Source organism: Hemiscyllium ocellatum, chromosome 17, assembly GCF_020745735.1.
Source record: "Hemiscyllium ocellatum isolate sHemOce1 chromosome 17, sHemOce1.pat.X.cur, whole genome shotgun sequence".
In the NCBI taxonomy this organism is placed as follows: domain Eukaryota; kingdom Metazoa; phylum Chordata; class Chondrichthyes; order Orectolobiformes; family Hemiscylliidae; genus Hemiscyllium; species Hemiscyllium ocellatum.
Window position 1 is genome coordinate 65,125,223 of NC_083417.1, and position 23,995 is coordinate 65,149,217.

The 23,995-nt window shown below is 39.1% G+C and overlaps 1 protein-coding gene across 1 annotated transcript in view; it reads left to right on the plus strand.

The window, feature by feature from the left end:
* The window catches only part of trim71 (tripartite motif containing 71, E3 ubiquitin protein ligase), a 36,916-nt gene extending 15,557 nt beyond the window's left edge, over positions 1-21,359 (plus strand). Inside the window, exons 2-4 of the mRNA XM_060837835.1 lie at positions 2,206-2,373; positions 15,022-15,156; positions 18,468-21,359. Coding sequence (XP_060693818.1) covers positions 2,206-2,373; positions 15,022-15,156; positions 18,468-19,919 — 1,755 coding nt within the window. The 3' untranslated portion in view covers positions 19,920-21,359. The remainder of the gene's footprint in view (positions 1-2,205; positions 2,374-15,021; positions 15,157-18,467) is intronic.
* The last annotated feature ends 2,636 nt before the right edge of the window (positions 21,360-23,995 follow it).

A 23,995-nucleotide genomic window follows, 5' to 3' on the forward strand; every position in this document is an offset into this window, starting at 1 on the left:
AATAATCTTGCAGCTTTAAAATACCAGCACTTAGCATAGATGTGAAATTTATTGGTGCTTGGCATGAATAGTGCCACTACTTCATTATGCTGCCACTATTAGATTTCAGAAGCATTGCATCCTATCATATTCTTTTTATTAAAAAGTAGAAGCTGAAAGAAAGCTGTGTTTGTGTGACCACCAGAGGAGCCATTCATGAATTTAGCAGTTTCTTTGCACTGGTTTCATTGAGGCATTTTACATATCCTCCTTTGCTGTACTGCTTTGGAGGAAGGAGTGAAATGAGATTCTCTTGACCTCCTGATCATGTTTCCTTTTCTTTGCTCCCCACTCTTCCAAGAAGAATTTTGATGGAAATAGAGCTTTTGTTTTGCATGGTAATTCCATACAATACAGGATTTTACTCAGCTTGGTTAGCTGGTAGTCTCGCTGTGTCTTGAAAGTATTTAGTGTGGTTTCTTTTGGATTGTGGGTAAGTGACTGGAATGCCTCAAGTTCTACACTTTTCACTAGATTTAGTTTGATTTCAGTTAATACGGAGATTTGATTTTTTTTCCCCCCCTAAAATTTAGATATCAGGGCCATTTAAGGACAGAAGGTGGTACTCTAATGTAGAAGCCAGCTGAAAGCTTTGAAGAACTGTTCAGGAGAGATGAAAGGCATCATAGTTTATTGCTTTAGGTTTTTTAATGGGAGGGGTGGAGCCTGCAAATGCAGTCAATAGCACTTGTGTACACGATGGGGAAACCGGAGTCTCACGTTTTCATCACTCGATTGTTCCAATTTTAGCTTCATCATCCATGAGAATCTAGTGAGTAGGGTAAGGGTAGTGCAGGCAGATTATGTGAACAGAATATGGAAACTTTGCCAGTGCAATGATGCTGAGGCTTTTGCATCAAACTAAGCTAGGGAGCTATGTGTATCTGAACTTTGTCTCCATGGAATTAGAGATGAGAATGGATATTTTAAATTGGAAAGAATATTAACATCTTTAACCCAACTTGAAATCTGTTTCCCGGATGCAATTTGTTCCTTCTCCATTGAATTCAGTTAGCAGTCAGCTGAACGTTGTCAGGAGCTTGCAATTTACCTATAATAATAGTTCACTTTTGTATTTCCTAATTTAATTGTGTTCATATGTGTTGAAATTCTGCAGTGCGTTTTTCTGGTGGTTTGAGTTGTGACCATTCAGACTCCAGAAGCTTTGCAAAAGAAAATATGCTAATTCTTGTGATAGCAGTAAGAGCTGTGAGGAACACAGCTTAATTCTGCCTTAAATTTCTCAGCAGGCTGATGTGCATTTTTATTTTCTAGTGTTTAGGTATGGGTGGGGGAGCAAGGTGAGAGTTAATACTGGCATTTGAACATACAAAATAGAAACCAGTTTGGCCACTCCAGTCTGCTCGACAATGGAGTTTATGGATGATCTGTTTGTTCTGAATTACAGCGACCCCCAATGACCTTTTGATTCCCTTATCTACCAAGAATCAATCTACCTCTCGCAAAAACTTAAAACTTCATGTTCACAATCTTCTGAGACCATTTCAGAGCCCCTCAATGGTAGAGAGGGGGAAATATCCCATCTCTGTCCTGAGAATGAACTCTAATTTTCAAATGATTGTCCCAAATTCTGGGCTGACCTTCAAGAACAAAAGAAACTGTTTCACCTCCACAGTTTCTCCAGCATATATTCTTCCTATGTTCACCCTGTCAAGCCCATTCAGGAACTTAAGCTGTGCAATCATACTACCACTCTTCATATTTTCTCTTATCCTTTTATTGCAATGCTAAGTGAAGGCCATTCTGTTTGCCATAGGGGGAAAATGGGATGTAAGGGACTTACCACAAAGCAGTTGTAGTCTCCGAGTAGACTTTTTCATGCTACCTACTAATTTGACCTTGGGAGTCAGAGGATCCCTCTGTTTGATTCACCAGCCTTGGCATGGACATCAGGTGCACAACAAAGATAAACTGGAAATTGTTTTATCTGGAAAAAGCAATGCTTTTTGGGAGATAAAAGATCATTTCTGCACGTTCTGGAATACTTCTTTTCTTTGGAAACGTTAGTGCTATTTTGATTCGTGGAGTTGCTTTTCCAAGAGTTTTAGAATCTGTTGTTTTCTCAATGTTTTGCTCAAAGCAAGTTTCAATTTTGATCTCATTTTATTTTAACTTAACTAAAATTGTCACCCTCTCCTCTTCCAGGTGATGCGTCTGTACTGTGATACTTGCGCTGTCCCAATTTGTCGAGAATGCACAATGAGCCGTCATGTAGGGCACAGCTTTGTCTACCTCCAGGATGCCGTACAGGACTCCAAAGAAATTACCCTACAGTTATTAGCAGATGCACAGCAAGGACGACAGGCAATTCAGGTTTGTAAAAGTGAACATTTAAGCCCAAAAAAGATAGGTTGTAATTCTCCACCATTCTTGTATTAATAAATCTGTTTGTTTTGCCCTTGTTTCAGTCGGGCTTCATGTTTGCAAACTCAGGTCTGTTTTCAGCTTAGCTTGTAAATGCCTCACGTTTTGCATCGCCTTTTTAGATTTATTCTTTCTTCCTACTTGAAGTTTTGCTGGTTGTCTATCCCCAGAGTTCCTAAAATCCATTTGCAAGTTTACTAATCTACTTCTAAACTATGTATGTTGAAGCTCTATTTGCTACAAGTCCACCCTTCCCTTAAGATATGCTGTGCTTTCTTCAGCTTGTGTATCCTTGTTTGATAGCAATAAATTTATAATCTCGTGCGTATGTGTTTAAGTTTTCTTCAAAGAAAATCCTTTTAAATTCATTTCTGAGCATGTCGCAGGTTACAGCTTACCTCTTGAAGCCTGTGTTTAACTCCCCAGGTCCCAACCCTAAGCTAAGTTAACGTTATGTCTAAATATGCTATATTCCATTGAACAACGTTTTTCCACCTTCCAGTATGGCACTTGAACCATTTGTCGTGGTAAAGTGTGCATACCTGGTAAAGGTTTGCTTAGTTGTTTGCACACAGGATACGTGGCCAGTGAATCATTGCTGAGCCCAGAGAATGAGATCAGTTCTGATAGCTGGCAAGGATGGGCTAACTGGAGACAGGCCAGTAATTGAACTTCAGACCTTCTTTCTATGGCTGAGCTATCAATTATGTAAATGTGCTGACATCTGTTTCCTTAAATATTTGAACTTACACAGGTGGTGAAGGATGGAACTAGAGTCTAGTTGAGACACACATGACATGATGCGTTCCTCCATTCCAACAAACAGATTTCAGCTTTTACTTCTCGTTTGATGTCACCACCAGTATGCAATTAAACACTAGATGTGGAATTAATTTAAAAACTACTATACTGCCCTAACATTTCTTGGATTTTGACAACTACCATATCTCAACTTGTTTGGGATTGAAACAATGATAAAATAAGGGTTGTTAAAGGTTGTGCACTTCAGTTGAATATTCAAACATGATCTGTGCATACTGTGTCAAACTGGTTTTTCGTTTTTGTGATTTCAAAATGGAATGAATACTGGCTGAAGGTGTATTTATTGTGTGAAGCTGTTTAAATTACATGCAAGTACTGCCAAATCTTTATCTTGCACAAACATTGCTTACTGTTGGGAAAATATTTTCTGTTTGGATTTAGCTAGTCCGAGGGATAAATAGAGTACTTGTTGGGTTTTGATGTACAATCAGATTTTTCATTCTTTATGGAAATAGTACATATCTAGCCAAGTTGAAATACCTTCTTTAAAAATGCAATGAACTATTAGCATTGTCGTGCTTTTAAATACTAGCATTCTGTTTCCTCCCCTGAAGTTAAGCCCTAGAGTGATACCCTGTTCCTTGTGGGTAGTAACTTTGTGATGCCTTGCATGTTTGGGAGATTATTTCATTCTGGTGAGTTTCGGGGCATTATGCAGGACCCTGATCTTTTCTTTTTGAAAAGCCAAGTTAGTGTGTCATTCCACCAATGGGTTACTAGTTAGAGCATGAAACCCTGGTGTGCTGTCTATTTGGCCACTGAACATGCTGCTGTAGTTAATGATGAAGACACAACGTTATAAATGTACATTAGGACAAGCAGAAAATGTAGCCTGCAAGTGCAAGATTTAAAACCGTTTAAAATCACCTTGTGAGAAGTTGACATTTCTCTGCATCTAAACTCTGATCATTGTTCAAGACCTGTTGTGAACCAGGGTAGGTGTAGAAAATGTACATGTATGCTTTTGTAGTTGAGACCAGAGCTATTATAAGTGAGTGGAGTTGTTACCACTACTCTGTTGCTGATTCCAAAATTTGTAACTAGTCATTAAGTTCTTTCCAGGACTGGTTTTGTTATCCTCTTTTCAATTTCTTTTTGGCTTGGAAAGCCTATTTCACCCATTTGAATCATTAGATTGTGCTGACTTATAGAATCTCCTTAAGAGGTTCAATTTAAGGCGAATGCTGAAAGATAAGTCATGTTTTTAGTGCTTGATTTTGTTTTGTTTTCGGCTACTCCATTTGAACCAACACCCTTATTTATTTCTGTGCAGCTGAGTGACAATGTGGTAGTTTCTCACCAAGTTGAGAGCTACTAGACCCTAGAAAGCTGTACTTTATATGTTGAAATCTGCATCCTTTGTTCAACAAAATTCTGATAACGCATTTTCAAATATACTCTTTCCATTCATGCTCTACCCCTTCCTCCCTCCCCTCTGTACTGAGCTGCACAAATTGCAGAAGTGTCTAGTTTGATTTCTATGCTGAATAAGTTGGGGCAGCAATTAATTGATAACTTTGGATTGTGTCTTGAGACTACTTGGAAAGGAAACATACAGTCAAGGGTTCATGGTATTTAGTGAACGTTAATCTGTTTGAGGATTGAATTGAACTTGGTTTAGTCAAAAGTGCCTCTGCTTTCACTGTAATCTTAGCTAATTGGACAAGTTGAATATATCCACTCTCTATTCTTTTGTGATAAATGCAGCTTTGTAATAGTGTGTGTGTGTATATAATATATATAAAAGAAAATTAAGTATCTTTGGGTGTGTTAATTGTTTTCTTGTGGTATTATGGCTGTAAACTCTCTTGATTTGATGAGTCACCATGTTTTTAATATGAATCAGCTGCAGTTTGGTGGGAGTTGAATGGCAAGTACAAGAAATGTACTTTGTCTTTGGTAGTGTGGGAGCAGACTGAGTTTTGGAGTGAAATAAAGCTGGGAACTTTGCCTAAGTAATTCTTAAGGGCCTTCATGGGACATAATGCATTTTCATATCTACTGTAATTAATTTCTTTCTAGCTATACAGTCAATTTGTTTTTAAAAAGTTGGGAAATCTGCAACTTCCAAGTATTAGCAATTGAATGTATTTGATTAGTTATCAGTTCCACTGAAATGGAATTTTTTTTATTTCTCAAATCATACAGGCTCTACTTATCAAACTGATGCTTAAAAAGATGAGTTATAAATTGAGTGGAATTCATTATCTTTTGATTTTGTCTTAAATTTGCCACTACTATCTCCTTTTCTTAAAACTCTGTGCTCAATCTGACCAGAGAAGTTGACGTTGTAATGACTGCAAATCAGACTGAACTCTTAACCTGATCTGGTTTCTGCATCTGCATTTCCCTGGCTTTTTGGCGAAGTATATCAGCCCTTCAAAGAAGCTTTGATTGAAGAAATGACATTAATTTTAGGTCATTTTCAACTCCTTTTCCTGCTGGGTATAGTTCCCAAAATGGAATCTGCTTTCTAGTTCCATGAATGGCATTTGCTTTCCTGTACGTCTCTACAGTGACCTAACACATGTTAACTGTTATTATGGGGTGTTAGAGCCAAGCCTGGTGTGAGTAAGTGTATTTTTAAAAAGGCTGCTACAATAGTAATCAAAGACTCCTGCTTTTAGATCTTAATCTTGATATTTTCTACAGTTCAGGTTTAACAGTCACATGCAAACAACAAAAACATCATCTGCTTAATGATCCGACATGCAATCTTTATTACTTATTTATTTGGATAAATAATGGTAAAAACTAAGGGATCATTACTCAGCAATCTTACTTTGTACACTAGCCACTGGAATGGGTCATACAATGCTCTTGTTTGAAGTGGGCTGAATATACGTTTTAGCAAAGTGAATAATCATTGGTTTTATTTACACAAGATACTCCATAAAAATAGTGCTGTCCTTGATGTGTAAAATAAAATACCCACCTTTTGTTTCCTCTTCCTAAGAGACAAACACACACTCTCTCTCAGACTCTCTCAACCCCCCACCCCAGACAGGCGCGCACACACACACACCCGCATGCACACACACGCATTTGTGAGGTGAATTTGTACTTGCAGTGTTAATTATACTTAAAAACTGCATGAATCCATGTAAGACTCTTGTGTTTTAGATTAGAATCAGTCTAAACATTATGGCACAGACGACAGAACACCAGGCTAACACCTTCAACATCTTATCTGGCTGACACCAATTGTTACAGTTAACCTGAGAAAAGTTTTGCAATTTACATATGGAAGTGAAACTATCATTAGCCATTCTAACAGATGAGACACTTAACAAATGATCAAGGTATTTTTCCATGTATAATTAGTTACATCACAGTAACCTTTTGCTATAAATGCTGTCTTTCACAATTGTATACTCCACAACCACCTGATGAAGGAGCAGTGCTCTGAAAGCTAGTGCTTCCAATTAAACCTGTTGGATAACAACTTTGTGATTTTTATCATCTCTTCCCTTCTACTGTGTAACACAGGTTCAGAATTTACCAAGCTCTTCTGATTAGCACAGATTGTTGAGTGTTCTACATGATGTTGAAGCTTTCATTGTAGATGAAATGCGAATAGTTTTCAGAGACTTTCCCAATATGCTGCTGAAAGGTGAAACTATATTCAATAGCTTATTATCATTTGTGCCATTATCTAGGAATTCTAATTTTCTCTGGCAGGTTGGACAACATTCTGCAGCTTGAAGTCAATAGCACAATTTCAGCATGCATGGAAAATGCAGAACTTTGAAATGTTGTAAACTGAAGTGCAGAACCTCAAAATGACACAGGCAAGTGGGCAGATGAAATTCAATGCAGAGAAGGGAGAGGTGAAGACCATGCAGTGACTTCAAAAAAGGTGACTCCAAAGGGGATACAGGAGCAGAGGCCATGTAAGTGCATACATTAAAGCTGGCAGTACAGGTGTGAGAGAGCAGTTAATGCAGCAGTACCTGAGGCTTTATTAATTAGGCATAGATAAGAAGAGGAATGTTATGTTGAGCTTCTGTAGTCATTAGTTTGGCCTCTGGAGAATTGTACTTCTATCTGGGTGTTACACTTGAAGGCTGTGCGTCGTTGAAGCGAATGCACAAGAGGTTTATGGGAATGCTTCAGAGGAAAGGAATTTCAGTTATGCAGATTAGTTTTGTAAATCTGAGGCTATTCTCCTTGGAGAATGGAAGGCCGAGAGGGGGTCAGATTGAAGTATTCAAAATCAGACTGAGTAGATGAAGAGGAAATGTTGCGTCTATGAAAGGATAGACAACAGAGGATGCAGACTTAAAAGTAATCTGAAATGGAAGCAAAAATGTGAAGAAATACTTGTGTATAGTTAGGATCTGGAATGCGCTGACTGTGGTGGAGACATTCAAAGGAATATGAGACTGTTACTGGAAAAGAGAATGTGCATGGTTACAGGGAGAAAGCAGAGGAATGGCACTGAAACTGCAGGCCTGATGAATTCAGTAACTTGCTGGTTGTATTAGTTCTGAGATTCTGAAACCCCTGTCCACAAGCTTTCTGTGATTGTGTGCCCATCTCCAAAGTCTATGATGCAACTGTCAATCAAAGCCAGTACCTTGCTCCTGTTTTTCTGACCATTGCCAGTGTCCATGGAAAGCTGCAAACTGCTTATAGGGAGAGGCTGAACAGGCTGGGGCTGTTTTACCTGGAGCATCAGAGGCTGAGGGGTGACCTTATTGAGGTTTTCAAAATTGAGGGGCATGGATAGGATAAATAGACCAAGTCTTTTCCCTGGGGTGAGGGAGTCCAGAACTAGGGTGAAAGGGGAAAGATAGAAGAGACCTAAAGGGGCACCTTTTTCACAGAGGATGGTGTGTGTATGGAATGAGCTGCAAGAGGAAGTGGTGGAGGCTGGTACAATTGCAACATTTAAGAGGCATTTGGATGGGTATATGAATAGGAAGGGTTTGGATGGATATGGGCCGGGTACTGGCAGGTGGGACTAGATTGGGTTGGGGTATCTGGTCGGTATGGATGGGTTGGACCAAAGGGTCTGTTCATGCTGTACATCCCTATGGCTCTAACAGATCAGATTTTTCTTAGATTAGATCCGCTACAGTGGCCCAGCAAGTCCACACCGACCCTCCGAAGAGTAACCCACCCCCCTCTGACTGATTAATGCTCCTAACAAGTATGGACAATTTAGCATGGTCAATTCACCTGACCTGCACATCTTTGGAATGTGGGGGGAAACCCACATAGACACAGGGAGAACATGCAAACTTCATAGACAGTCGCCCAAGGATGGAATCGAATCTGGGTCCCTGGTGCTGAGAGGCAGCAATGCTAATCGCTGAGCCACTGTGTTTGAGTACAATTCACTTATACTAGATCAATAGCTATCCACAAAGAAGTCTCTTTCTCATTGGTGAGTAGTAAGCCAACTTTTGACCATGTTTGAGATTGTGAATGTGTTATAGAGAATTAAAACAATTTAAAATAGTAAATAAAGACACAAGTATTTGCTCATGTGGCGATTGGCACCAGCCTGTTTTTTCATTATCAAGGTACTGTGACCTGGAGCCTGAGCCCCTTTCATACTGACTTGAACCATAAAGCAACTGAATCAAAGCCACCTCAAGATTCCTATCCTTGGCTTCAAAGAGAAAAGTTGTGGCTTTGGATATGATTTTATAGGAGCTACATTGCTATGTTGGCTGACAGCGTTCAATCCTTTTAGGATCATTTCCTAGGTCTGTGGTTGTTGTCATGCTATGTAATTACACTCAGGCCATCAATCGTTCTACATTTTAGAACTGGGATAACACTTGAAAACAAACATGCTAAGGTGATCTGTAATTGGTTTGTGACTTACTGGATGTGTGCCTCATTTCAGTGAATCAAAACATCTACTTTGTCCTCTTCTTGGAGGAAAACTAGAAAAAAAGTATACTGGAACCAGATGAGACGTTCCTTATAGCAGTAGTTAGGCAGACAGTGTGCAGTTTGTTGTCTTAAATTAGACTCCCTTGCTGTGAAATGTAGTGTTGATTGATTTTTTTAGAAAATTGGTTTGAAATACAATGTTAAATACATAAAAATTCTGCACATTAGGAGCTGTGTGCATGAACTTCACATCAGAAAGAGGAAGCTTTTTTTTTGATGGCTGCATTGATTATTTGAACCTAATTTGATTGTTACGCTTGAAATGAATACACGGCAACCTCACCCAGCTCTGTATAGGCCATCATTCTTAAAATGGATCTCACTCTTCTGACCTGCTTTTAATGAACAACTTACAGCAGACAAACCTCGGCAGGTGGCTTAACATTAAATTCCCTTGATTTAAACCTAGACCTTTTGATGAGCAGCTCAGTTGGAACATAGTGCTATGGAATTTCTGGGTTAGCTATGAGTCGACAATCAACTGAAAGGGTTTGTGTGGGATAGGACTTGAAGCCAATGAAATGAGTGAGTTGATTCTGACCTGTGTGTCAGCAGGATTGCATGACTTAAGATTGGGAGGGAAACGAATCAAAACTTGCCTGTTTAAACCTGTATGTAATAAATTACCACATTAGGATCTTTTACTTTTTAACAAAAACCATTTTGCAAACCTGCCTTCTCTCTTCCACCCCACCCATCCCTTTCTCTCTCTCTCCCCCCGACCTTGTTTGTCTTTCTCTTCTCTCTCTCCTCCCCCCCTCTAATTCACCCCCAATATGGGGGCTGCAGTTTCATGTTTAGCCTGTGACCTGGAATTGATCAGACCTATTGCTGGACAGTTGAATTTTCTGTTTTTGGTTTAGAGTATTTACTCCTATGATGCTTCAGCACTATCATCTCCTACACTACTGATTGAAAACATAAGGCTAAGATTGCGTGCTTGAGGTTCACATTGGAAGGAAAGTTTTGACCTTTAAGTGGTATCATAATGGGAATGTGGCTGTTGGTTGATCCTTGTTGAACTATTTTCAAAAAAAGTAAAATACTGTGGACTATGGAAATTTGAAATGAATACAGAAGTGCTCAAGAAACGCAGATTTGGAGGCTCAGACATTAGCTTCTGATTCTCCCAGACCTGAGTTTTTTCCAGCCCCTTGTTTTCATTACCTCATTCAGATTTGTCTCTTCTATTAGTAATATGGATGTACTTAACACCGAATGGGGTGTAGTGGTCCAAGAAAGCAACTTGCCACCACCTTGAAGTAATTAGGGATAAGCAGTAAATGCTCTAGTGACCTGATGAGATGTCATGAAAGAACTTTTTTAAAAAGCCGTGCATTCTACACCTGAAATGAAGTTTTCTTTCGGACCTCCTAGTCAAATTTAGTATTTGGTAATTGTTGTACTCTCTCGATCTGTAACTGGTCAAAATAAGACACTAACATTTGCGGGCGGCACGGTGGAACAGTGGTTAGCACTGCTGCCTCACAGCGCCAGAGACCCGGGTTCATTTCCTGCCTCAGGCGACTGTGTGGAGTTTAGACATTCTCCCTGTGACTGCGTGGGTTTCCTCCGGGTGCTCCGGTTTCCTTCCACAATCCAAAAATGTGCAGGTTAGGTGGATTGGCCATGCTGAATTGCCCATAGTGTTAGGTGAAGGGAATGGGTCTGGGTGGGTTGCGCTTCGGCGGGTCGGTATGGACTTGTTGGGCCTTACTGTTTCCACATTGTAAGTAATCTAATCTGATTACTACTGAGTAAAGACAGGCTTTCAATTAAATCTCATGGATTATTTCATTTAGTTTCCATGTAGTTTTTGAGTTTTTAGTCACTGCAAAGTGGAATGTTCTCACGCTGAGTTAAAAGTTGGCATCCCGCTAGGCTCTGGCTGAAATTACATATTACGGATTATAGTCTAGATGGTGATGATCACATCCTGAGCTGATATGTGTTCTTAGAGATTTGGTGCCCATTCTTGACTGGGTCAACAGCCCTCGCCACTCCTATCTATGATCCAGAGAAAAGTTGGTTTAATGATAAGTGTTTGAGAGTTATGAATACTGATAGCTTGTTTTAAATGGCCATTTGGTGCACAGTTAAGATATTCTCTAGAGAACACCGTGTTAAAGCTTACTAACGATGATAAGGGTATTTCTTAAGTCCAATTCTAGTAGCTCAAATGCCCATCAGAATATACTTCCATCCTGTGCTCTGTAGAGACTGCCACTTTTTGTATTTTCCTCTTTTTTTTGGTTTGGAACAGGGTTGAGAATAAGGATTGAACTTTGAACAGCAGCTTGTTTTTAAAGAAAGAACAGAGCAAAAACAAGAGCTCTGTTTGAACTGGCCTGGAATGAAATGCAAATTATTTACTGATCTAAAGGCATTATAGATGAACTGACTGTTGCTGTGCACAGGAGTGGCAGTTGATTGGATGTTGAATTGGTCATGGGAGGAATGGTGCTAATCAGCCAACCACAGTGACTGTTTATTAAAGACTTTGAGTTTGGCAGGAGAAAGTGTAATGCTGGAAGCTTCCACACTCATCTGTCTTTTATTTTACTCTCTCTCATTTCTCTCCAGTTATTGAATTGTTGAATATTCTGAGTAAAGACTTCTAGTCTGTAAGAAATTAGAAATCTATAAGAAAGTACAATTTTATTTTTTCTTTTCAATTTAATTTTTAAAATTTATCCCTTAACCCTGGCCATGTGTATGCATCCATTGATCGTGAGGTTGATTTTTAATTTGGTTTGATGAGTCTGTAATTTTAATAAAAGTTAGGCTTTCTGCTTTTTGTTTAAATCAACTTCTGAAGATCAGTTGGTAAAATTAATTGACTTGGGTGGTAAAAGAGGACTTCACAAGATGTTGGGAGTAGTATTCCTTCCCCTGTGCTGGTTTTCCAATTGTCTTCTCTTTTTTTTAAAACAAAGCTTGCATTGCCTCTTCTGTCAGGAGAGAATTTGTCTAGTAGCGGCATAGTTCCTTGACATGTTTGTTTCTGGAATTGCAACTATTTTGGATTTGGATATTACATGTCTGCATTATTAACTATGCAATTCTGCTGTTGACTCAGCACTGTGTGGGCAGCTGTCTTCACTATTCCAATTCTGTGCACTGCTAGCCTGTGTTTTAAATAAATCCTATTGCATTGGCGTGTAATGCCCATTTGATTCTAAACTATGCATACTATCACTTGAGGCTATGCAGAACCAGGCTGCTATGCAGCTCTCTGGATGATGCATTGAATTTTTGGACACCAAGGAAATTGAGAAATAGGAGGATGGGGTAGAGCTGTGGAATAGGCAAAAGTTAAGCCATGAATTTAATGGATGACAAAGGAGGCTCAAGGTGCTGCATTGTCCACTCCTATTTCTTGGTAGTTCCCTTTTAAATAAAGTGACTGATATTAACCTTCTTAAGCTGTGGGACAATTCTTCTCTGCCCACAAATACTTGGAATATGATCTATCATTTTGTGTAAATGCTCAAATTCTGCTTCTAGCTTGATGCTGTACATTCTAAACTCCACAGGGGCTTGTGGTCTTTGAAATTACTTGCATTGTGCTCTGAAAAAGCTAATGCAAACAAGTTGCTGAACTGCTGGAAATGAAATATGCTTAACATTTTCTGCACACATTGAAAGGGATCAATTTGTTGTTGTAGATTTCAATAATTCATGTTAATCACTTTAAAAGATGGTTAATCCACCAAAGACTAGAAATGCAGTCAAAATTAAGCTAGGCTAATGTGCCTCAACTGTTTTTTAATGAGAAAATTAGAAAATAAAACAAAAGTAATTTGATATCTTCCTGCCTGTTTGTGCGTTTGTTTCAAAGGTCCAATGGTTTGTCAACTTTGGATAAATTGCATACTAAGTTTGCACTGTCTTTGAAGAAGCTATAGTTTGATGTAAGTGACAAGTTAGAACAGTGCTTTCTAAGATGCACTGTCCATTCAAAATAAGAGTTGTTTCCCTTCTGTCAAGAGAATTGCCCAAAATTTATAATAGATAAAGAATATAAAGGGTTGTATAAAGGTTGCAGTTGCATCAAAATGTGTTTGAAGTTCTTGCTCACTATATACTTTCCTCAGTCTGAAATAGGACCATTGGCCCTTGATGTTTCCTGCCACTCAGCTAACATTGTATCCACGTTGCTACTGTCTTTTCTTTCATGACTCTTTGCTGTCCATCCTATTTGTGACACGCTCTTCTGGAAAATAAATTATTATACAATGAAGAATGGTAAAGGAAATTGTCTGTTAAACTTGGTTGTTTGGGAAGTTTGAAAATAGAGATGTTGAATTATGTAAGAACATGTAATCTAATGTAATAACTGATTTGAGGATTAGCCACTGACCTGGGCACTGGGTAACATCAGTGTGGCCAAGCAAATGCCTTAATTAACTATCTCACTGAAAGGGGGCATCTCCAGCAATGCAACACCCTACTGCTCAGGTGTACATGTATTATCTGCTGAAGTAGCTGTAGTTGTCATTCTGGCTCTGTGGTGGTACTTTCCCATTAATTTTCCTATACAAGGAGCACCATGTTCTGGGTTTAATAATGTGGGTTGTTTGTGTTGGAGTTGCACTCAATTGTGTTACCAACCAAAATAATCACAAACTGAAGAACTTCGAAAAATCTGAATGTTTGCTGCTTGTATTGGTGAACTTAACCCAATGCATGTGACCATGTTATCAAACTAGCATTTCAATCAGGAAGGGAAAGCAGCTCAATTTCTATTTTTAAACTTATCTTGACTGTAGGTATCTTGATGTTCTATTTTATTGAAGTGAATTAGAGGGACTTGAGTGATGCAGCTAATGTGCAGTCTTCACAATAAATCTGCTTTGGGAATATTTCTTGAATGTGATTTAAGCAATAAGTTAAGAGTTTCGATATCTCAAGTGGGAAGAAAGCTTCTGTGTTGTAATAGTGTTCCGAATGACAATAGTGAAACCTTGATAATTGCTGAAATGGTTTTCCAAATGGTACTTAGCTGAGCCACAGTGCACAAACATTCCTGCTTGTTATTTGAACCATTTAGATTAAAAATAAACACTTCAGATTGTTGTAAAATGAGATAATCAACCTGTTCCCTCCTTCAAGCTGTTAACACTGAACGTAGAGATTTCTAGCTGGCTAATCCAAAGTGAATTTGATCCTTTTGCTGTTCATTCTGAGTAGCTCCTTTCTCTGCTGCAGCTTACATTTGAAAATCTAGTTGGGTGTCAAGTAGTCTGGGAATTAAATTTGACTGGTTGAATAGTTCTGCATTAGTAACTCTCAGCTCCAGTTGCAGTAGAAATTTCTTGTTAATGTTGTATGATAGATTAATGCAGCAACTGTCCATGTTAGAACATTTGTGTACAGATGACATAATGATGCAGCTGGTTAAATCTGTGAAAATTGAGTCATACAGGCTGATCCCTTGTGTTGCAGTGGGGTCCTACAGCTGGCTGCATTACCCTGGGTTAGTGAAGGGCAAAATTTCAGTTACTATTTCTGATCTCCATTCTTTAGGATCTGTCAGCACAAGGCACAATGTTGCTGAAGATGTAGATTTCTGCGTAATTCCTAAATCTGTAACTTGGTGTAATTCCTTCAACCCCTTTACAAATTTTCAAATGGCTTAACACTTGCCATTAACCGGTGTTCCCATACAAAAGCTGTCTCTCCTTGCATTAACACAGCATAACAATAAAAGTTGGCTATGGAGAGCTATAAAAATATAAAGACATTGACCTCCAGTGCTATAGCCTTCATGGGAAAATTGGGTTTTTGTGCAGACAAATTGGAAGATATCTTTGGTTCATTATGTTTCTATTCTTTTCTTCCTCCTGACCCCAAAAAAAACAGCTCAGTATAGAGAAAGTCAGAGCTATGGTGGAACAAGTAGAGATGAAAGCTCAAGTGATTCGATCAGAAGTCAAAGCAGTTACTTCGCGGCACAAGAAGGCTCTAGAGGAACGTGAGTGTGACCTGTTAAGAAAGGTGAGTTACTTAGAGAAGCATTAAAAAGTTCTGGCACAAGAAGAGGCAACTCAGTCCATCACGTTTGAGCTGTGATAATAAACTAACTATACATTCTTTACCCCTTTCTAGCACTGGGTCCATTGCCTTGCAGGCTGCAGAGCTTTCAGGTGCAGAACCAGGTTCTTCTTGAATGAGTTGAGGGTCTCTGCCTCAACCGCAAGACTAAGCAGTGAATATCAGACACTCTTTACAGCTTGCTGTGAGAAGTTTAATGAAAAATGTGATGCATTTCTGGTTTGTGATCCAATGCTCAGTGTTCACGTGGAAATCAAATTTTCTTATTGCCACTTCATCCCCACCCCATCCTCTCCTGATTTGTGCTGCAATGCACTTTTATGTCATGCTTTGTGTGTTGGTTTAGTTGTTACTTTGGGGCTATTTTTGTTTAATTCATTCTTAGAGCGTGGGCAATACTGGCTAGGTCAGCCTTCATTGCTCGTCCCTTGTTGCTTTGGAGAAAGTAGTAGTGACCTGCTGCCTTGCAGCATTACAGTCCTTGGAGTGTAAGGATACCTCCCAGTGCTGTTAGGAAAGGAGTTCCAGGAGTTTGACACTGAGTGTGAAGGAACAGCAGTATCTTGCACAATGGGGCTAGGTGTTGTACTACATTTGAACTGATTTTGCAACCCAGACTGACTCCAGTCTGTCGTTAGCCTGAACAATGGCTGGCAGCGTCAAATACAATCTGCACGTTATATTTGAGTTCCTGCACTGGCAATGGGTTGTGGGGAAAGACATAGTGGTCTCCCTCAAATGACATTAGAGAACTGTCTTTAATTGCTTTGACTCTCCTGTAGTCATGGGGAGCATGGAATCTGATGAATGACCACTTAAATCTGTTCTTGATTGTATTGATGTTGATATACTGGGAAGCTTTTCTCTCGTAAACAAATCTTGGAATCTAACACCTGCTCAAGATGCAGATTTAAATGGGATGGAACCTTAATGTAGAAGGTAATTTGGCTTGTCACACTTGTGACAACTGTCCAAATTAGTTTGAGTGAGTTTCCCCTAGCATTTTACCCCATGCCTCTGTATCTAACTCTGTGTGAACACATTTTAGTTTCTTTGTGAAAGCTTCCAAGGAATCTGATATAACTACCCTTCTCCAGATTTTAACCTTTTGAAGAAAAGTTCGTTCTTTTTCAAAATTTGTAAAAACTGTCATTTGGTTTTCAACCTAATTTGCATGGGGAAATTTCTTGGGCTTGTTTTTGGTTGTCAAAATGCTTCTAATTTTGAACATCTCTGGGTCCTAAACTAATTACAGCTTTTTCAATCTCTTTTTGTAATTATCCCGGTAAACTTCACCTCTGCCTTCTCCAGTGCCTGAACATTCCAGCTGAAGTCAAACCAGAGATTTCTAAATATAGCATCACTATTTTTAAATGCATTGTTCCCATTTACAAAATGGAGGTTTCTCATTTGGCTTGTTTGCCAGCTGCTTGTTCTGCCATCTTGAAAGCTTTCCAAATAAGATCCTGCTTTTTTTGTTCTAACATCTCTTTGGAATAAATTTTTACTGCCTCACCATGTCGCTTTTCCAGTCACTGAATAAGTACTCCAGTCATTAAAACAAAAACAACAAATGATCCTCCAATGGGGAGGAAGGATAGGAGTAAGGATTTGGATCAGGTCGACCACTCCAGCCTCCCTTATTCAGAGAACTCTTAGTTTAGACGTGATCTGCCTTTAAAGGTTCCTAAAACCCATTTTTCTTTGAAGAGAACTTCATTCTTGGCCATTAATGTTAAACTAATTGGCCTATAGTTAGTTAGAAATTTACACATGGAAGATGGCCAGAAGTCAGCCAACTTCTGGCAGGAAGAGGAGCACCTGAGTATTTAAATGGAGAGAGATTGTAGATGGGGCAGCACAGAAGTATTTGGCAGTTTTCAAGCATAAATTGCAAAAGGTTAAGATGACAAATTGAATGTTGGCCCTTTTGTAAAGAGAATGAAGTATAAAAATGGGGAAGTTTTGCTCAACTATACAAGGCGCTAGTCAGACCGCACTCTGAATACTGTGTACAGTTTTGGCCTCATTATCTAAGGAAAGATGTATTTGCATGGAGGCATTAGCGCAAAGGTGCGCTAGATTGAGGATGGAAGAATCACAGCAGGAGATTGCCAATGCAATGGATGCAATGATTAAATTGAATGGCAGTTTGAGTGATGTATTGGAGGTTCTTGGAATTGTAGTAGAGGAAGATGATATTCTTTGGGAGAACAGCAGAAAACACTTTTAAAAATGGGGGGATCACAAATCTAGATTAATAGTTTTTGAAACTACATTTCATTTATTAAATCAATAGTTCAGATAGAGAAAAGGGGGGAGGAGAAAGAGTAATAGCCCAGATTACGTAAGCAGTATTATGTAATTGATCATTCTTCACAAGTGAGGTGATAGCACATTGAACTAGTAGAATGCGAATGATCTAAGTACTGTTGGGTGGCATTTTAATATACAATCTACAAACTGTTTTTAAAAATGGTGGAATACTTGAGACTGCATGAAATTGTATCCATGAAATTTGTCTTGAAACTCAAGTTTGTGAACTTGTTGAGGAAGAGATACAGGTTAGCTCAATTTTGAAGTTGGCATTTGCTGGGAGGTGTTGCATTAGTATTTGCAGAGGTATTAATATTAGAAGTAATTTAAAATTCAATCTTATATAGTCTGTTTTGAAACATGGTGTTCCAGACTGTTAAGTATTCTGTTGTTGTGGTTCTGTTCACCGAGCTGGGAATTTGTGTTGCAAACGTTTTGTCCCCTGTCTAGGTGACATCTTCAGTGCTTGGGAGCCTCCTGTGAAGCGCTTCTGTGAAAACATCACAGGGGACGAAACGTTTGCAACACAAATTCCCAGCTCGGCGAACAGAACCACAACAACAAGCACCTGAGCTACAAATCTTCTCCCAAACTTTAAGTATTTTGACATGTCATTGCTGCACCCATTTTATGCACAGTAAGATGTCTCCAGTGACAATAAGATAAAAATTGTGATTTAATGTTGAGAATTTAGAACTCTATTTTAATTTAGCTGTTTTACTATGGTCTGACATTTGAAACTTAGCTCAGTGTTTTCAGTAAAATGTATTATTTTGTGTATTGTGTGTGAAGAAATTGAGAAGATTCCATAGTAAGAGTTTTGCCACAGAGGTGAAAAAACAGGATGGGTGGTCAAAGTTGCTTGTTTATAGTTGGTGAAATCGTTAAAATAATGTGCAGCACTTCAAATAAAGTTTCCTTAATTTCCATGTGAACAGGTTGAAAAGATCCGGCAGATGAAGGCCAAAACCCTGCACCTTCAGGTGGAAGCACTGCGTGAGAATTTAACCAGGCTGGAAAGCACGATAGATTGTGTTCAGAAAGCCTTATTGGACGGGCGTGATGTGGATGTCCTCTTGGCAAAAGAACAAATGTTTGTCCAAATCCAAGACTTGAAGAAACTTCGGAATCTCCTACAACCTCAAGACGACGACACCCTTTCGTTCATTCCACCTGATGGTGTACTATACAAAGCCATCAAATCACTGGGCATAATTAGTAGCAGTGCATATGCTCCAATATCTACAGCAACTGGTGAAGGATTGAAACGGGCATTACGTGGGAAAATGAGCAGTTTCACTGTAATCACCAAGGATCACACTGGTGAAGGAAGATCGTCTGGTGGTGACTTGGTAGTGGTTGTTATCATGGGTCCTGATGGCTGTCTCTTTCGTGCTGATGTTCTCGATCATCATGACGGCACCTACACAGTTAGTTATTCCCCACATCTGGAAGGAGAGCATGTAGTCTCAGTGACAATTCGTGGTCAGCATATTGAGAACAGCCCTTTTCGAGTAATTGTCAAAGCAGGTCGCAATTACTCTGGAATTGGGCTTCCAATCTGCTCCTTTGGAGGAGAAGGGGATGAAGATGGACAGCTTTGCCGACCGTGGGGTGTCTGTGTCAACAAAGAAGGCTATATTATCATTGCTGATCGTAGCAACAACCGCGTTCAGGTGTTCACACCAAGTGGAACCTATCACCACAAGTTTGGGACAGCAGGAGCCAGGCCTGGACAGTTTGATCGTCCTGCTGGAGTTGCCTGTGATCAGAATTGTCGAATCGTAGTGGCTGATAAGGACAATCACCGCATTCAGGTGTTCACCTTTGAGGGACAGTTTATTCTTAAATTTGGGGAGAAAGGAAGCAAGAATGGCCAGTTCAACTACCCTTGGGATGTTGCAGTCAATACTGATGGAAAGATCCTAGTGTCTGACACTCGCAATCATAGAGTTCAGCTTTTTGGCCCAGATGGAAATTTTGTAAGTAAATATGGCTTTGAGGGAGCATTGTGGAAGCATTTTGATTCTCCTCGTGGAGTGGCCTTTAACCATGAAGGACACCTTGTGGTTACAGATTTCAACAACCACCGGCTGCTGGTAATCCATCCTGACTTCCAGTCTGCACGTTTCCTTGGCTCTGAAGGCACAAGTAACGGTCAGTTCCTCCGACCTCAGGGTGTAGCTATTGACCAAGAAGGCCGCATCATTGTAGCTGATTCCAGGAACCATCGCATTCAGATCTTTGAACCAAATGGCAATTTCCTGTGCAAGTTCGGGACCCAAGGCAGTGGCTTTGGACAGATGGACCGTCCATCCGGAATAGCCCTGATGCCAGATGGACTGATAGTAGTCGTCGACTTTGGCAACAATCGTATCCTCTTGTTTTAATAATGCTGTGTGCTTTGATTTTCTATATTGTGGAATTGTTGCTCAGGGACAATGTCTTAATTGTTTTCCCTAGAGAAGACAGGTTTTTTTTTTCTGTGCTGCAGTCATCTACCTCATGATGGTAAAGTGTGAGCTGTGAGACTACTTCAAAACTACATAAATATATAGACCTACCTCACTGCCTGCAGATGTTGGGCTGACTTAATGTTTGGATATTTCCATGGAACTGTGCAAATGTGTCCAGGCAATTGGTGCCTTTATGACCTGAATCCAAAGACTTGTTTCTTAGTATTAAAATTGTCCTGTAGCTTTATTTAAAGAAAAATCTCTCAGGTAGGAAGACTATTGGCCTCTTCTGTAGCCTAAAAATGGCCATTTGTGGGTGACTGAAAAGTTTTGGCTGCCTACCTGCATACATTTTGTTTTCAGGGATTATTTGATATTGAATATCTCGTACGTTTAGCCCTACACTCTTCTGAATGTAGCCCCACGCTCCACCTGAATGTAAACTAAGTACCTCTTTTTGTTGTTGTTGTTTTTGGGCTGTAATGTTCTTTGGCCTGATGCACATAATGGTGAACATAGAAGTTGCTGAGGGTTCTTCTGTGTTTGTTTATTTGGGGTATTTGTGTAAGGAAAATTTGGGATGCTATTTGATACCCTGAAGATCAAAGTATAAAAGGCACCTGGGATAATCAAATTATATTTACCTCAACTGCTAGCTCAGGTACCTACATAAAATCAATTTCCTACTGAATTGGTAGGCTGTATTTGGTTTCAGAGGCAGTATTACTTTGCTTTGGAAGTGTGAATTGGCTGATTTAGACTTTTTCTTTGGGTCTTGTTTAATCAGAGTCCTGTTAGGTGGGAATCTACAGAAAAACGAGTTCAGGGTGAGCAAAGTCCACTGGTCCTGTTTTGGTGTGCCACTGTTTGGATGCGCACGCACTGTTACAGATGCCATAAACCGAAATGGCCACCTAACTAATTGGTTCTCAATGCCAAGTTTCCTAAGGAGGGAGATTGTTAATCCTCTATACTTCATTGAGAAAACATGTTGATGTTTTTAATCAAAACAACTGTAAAATGCAATTGAGTTAACCAGTTCTTTACTGATGAGTTTTAGGCAATGCTATATTGTCCTGGCCCCTCAAGCAGAAAAAAGGTCAGTTCTTGAAAGGGCATGATTGTAATGGTTTGTATGTCGTGCGCTGGAGCAGTAGTAACCCATAAGGACTGGCAATAATTGCTGATTGTAACTGTGCTGTTATGTTAATATTCTGCCAGGATTCTGGCTGTAGCTGATAGTTGAGGAAATATATACACTATATATATATATATATGCTGTAGTCGTAGGAACGTTGGTAGAATCCTTGGATTTATTTCCATCTCTGAATCTTCCATTTTTCCTGTAGCCCAAAAGTGACCAATTAGTTTAGAAATGAGACAATGTCTCTTTAAAACTATTTTAAATTAAGTTTATGCAAATGATTTCCTTCACAGCCTTCTCTTAAGTACAGATTTTAGAAAATACAGTATTTTTACAGTCTAGGAATCGCAGCATATAAACCTGACATTTTACAGAAACCACACTGAATATTTTTGCAAAATCTGTGGTTTATAGCCATAAATTGTGTAATTTTAACTCTGAGCCAGTTTCATCATACCTAAGGTATTCCATTAGTTGACCTGCCTTGCTGGTTTGGTAATCAGAGTGAAGGCACAATCCCATTTCCACTTCCTTTTTTTAGCCTTTTACCTGCCAATTGTTTGCAGCTTGCAAAAGTCTGCAACCTGTGATGCATTCCACCTTTAACAATGAGTGATCAATTGCCTTTTGGGAAGGAAATGGGTCCAAGTATTTAAAAGGTTGGTTGGGGAGGGGGGGGTGGTTTCACATTTGGTTCCTTCATTTGAACAAAAGACTGGTGTGGCTTCATGTTAGATCAACTCACCTAGGCCAGCTTTCCAAATCAGGCAAAAGGATGAACTACTGGGCCAACCTTTGAATGCAACTGGGCCTTAATTCTGGACCACAATGGATTGGGTTCAAGTGTAAGAGCTGCTATTTAATTAATTAAAACAGACCATTTGATGCAAATTTTATCATTACTCCGAGCTTGTTGAAACAAGACTTTTTAGTTCTTGGCAGGTTGGAAGAGGCATGTTAGTCAGTAAAATGATGGGGAAATCTGAAATGAGAGGTAACATTTACGTAAATTTGAGATCCCAGCCTAGAAGAAAAAGTGCTTGTTTTTGGATAACCTTAAGATTAAAAATGCAATTTTTTGCAGAGCAGTATCCATTTATAAATGTTGATATTCTACATTATTATAAGCCCCCTAATTAATCGGTTTAGCTTTCAAGATGAAACTGGCTAATGTGCTGCTTCAAATTGTGAGTCGGTTGAATATGTCGTGGTTAGATGTTGTAGTGTAGAATGGCTTTTGTTTTACACATCGGGAAACAGTTCGTTAGCGGTGGTTAATGATTAATGCAAACCGGTTAAGGGACCCATCAATTTGAAATGCACATTTGATCTCTCCACCTTTTTGAAGTGTGAAATAGGCTTTTGTCTTTAAAATTAGATTGAAACCTACAAAGAATTCCTGTAATTTGAATGCTGTGCTCTTGAGTTTTATGCAGTTACAGCTTTTGGTGTACAGCCATAGATATATCTCTTGAAAGCCATTTTTTTTCCCCTCAGCACAAATTTAAAGGTACAAGCACACAGTTGTCACCCCACTTTGGGGTACCTTTTAAAAGTAAAAATTTAACCTTTAAAAAAAGTATCAATTTTTACAAACCAAATGAATCAGTTATTACTGCATTGAGTTCCTTTGGGATAGCAGATAAGTCTCAACCAAATTGAATCTTATTTAAAGATGGGTGTTTCCTTAATTAAAACGGTTTAAAATATCTTTTACTGTGTTTGAGGTTGATATGTAGGTTTTGCACTGGCTGCTGGATAGAAAAAAATGTGGTTATGATAACCAGTTCTTTTCCTTCTGGCTCCTGGTGAACTTTGCTAATCTATAGTGTGACCCTTTTGATCATGTTGCTCATAATGAGGTAATCAGTTAATATTTACAAGGTTTTTTTTCAAATCATAATGGGTCTTGGAAGTTTTCTAAGGCAGTGTATTGATCTGAAACTTTATCTTTTTTCTGGTAAAAGTAAAGTTAAAGCTTAATTCCAGGAGAGAAGTTCTTGTTTTAAAAATTCATCCTTTTTAATCATTTTCAATTTGGCTTAAGTGCCTGCTATCCAATTGGTGACTTAAGATCTTGGTTTAGTTTTCTATGCATTTTGAATTGGGTGGGTCAGTGTTCAAAACTCATCTCTTTTTTTCCCAATTTTGTAACTGGACAAATCCCCAAAGTCTGTTTTAGCTTGAGTATTCACAAAACAACTTTACACAGCTTTACAAGCAAATTCAGAGAGTTCACTCAAAGTGCTTAATGGATAATGTTCACAATTCTTGAAGTTTAAGCAGGCACAGTACCTTACCTCCAATATCCTTAACAAGCGATCAGCTTGTAGAATTCCAAGAAGCCAATTAATTCAGAGAGTAGGGTCAAAATGATACATAATTCTCAGGGAAGTGATCCTACTATCTCTGAATGTAATTGGGGTGCAAGATGTGGTTCTGGTGCCTTGTCAGGTAATGGTTTTTGTCTACCTCAGTGCCTCTTTCTGTGGCAGCTTCAAACTACCTCATGTTGGAACCCAATTGGCTCACCCGCCGTTGGGTGAAGAGCTTGCACCTGGGGCTAATGTGCAGTCTTATAGCGGGATTTTAATGCACCCATGAATCAGCTGCCGAAATAGGCATTGAACAAATATGTTTATGGATGATGGTTTGTACAAAGCCCCTACTAGTTTGTTGTCACTTGTTTTAGGAAACTCCCATTCAGTGTATGTTGGGTTCATCAGTTGATAAGTGTCTGCAGTGCAGCTCCAGAAACACTTTGCAAAAATAGAAATTCCATAATCTGAACAAACTTCTGAACTTAATAGAAATCATCCTTGTTTTAATGTCATTTGCACGTTTGAAAGACCTTGTGCTCCCAGGC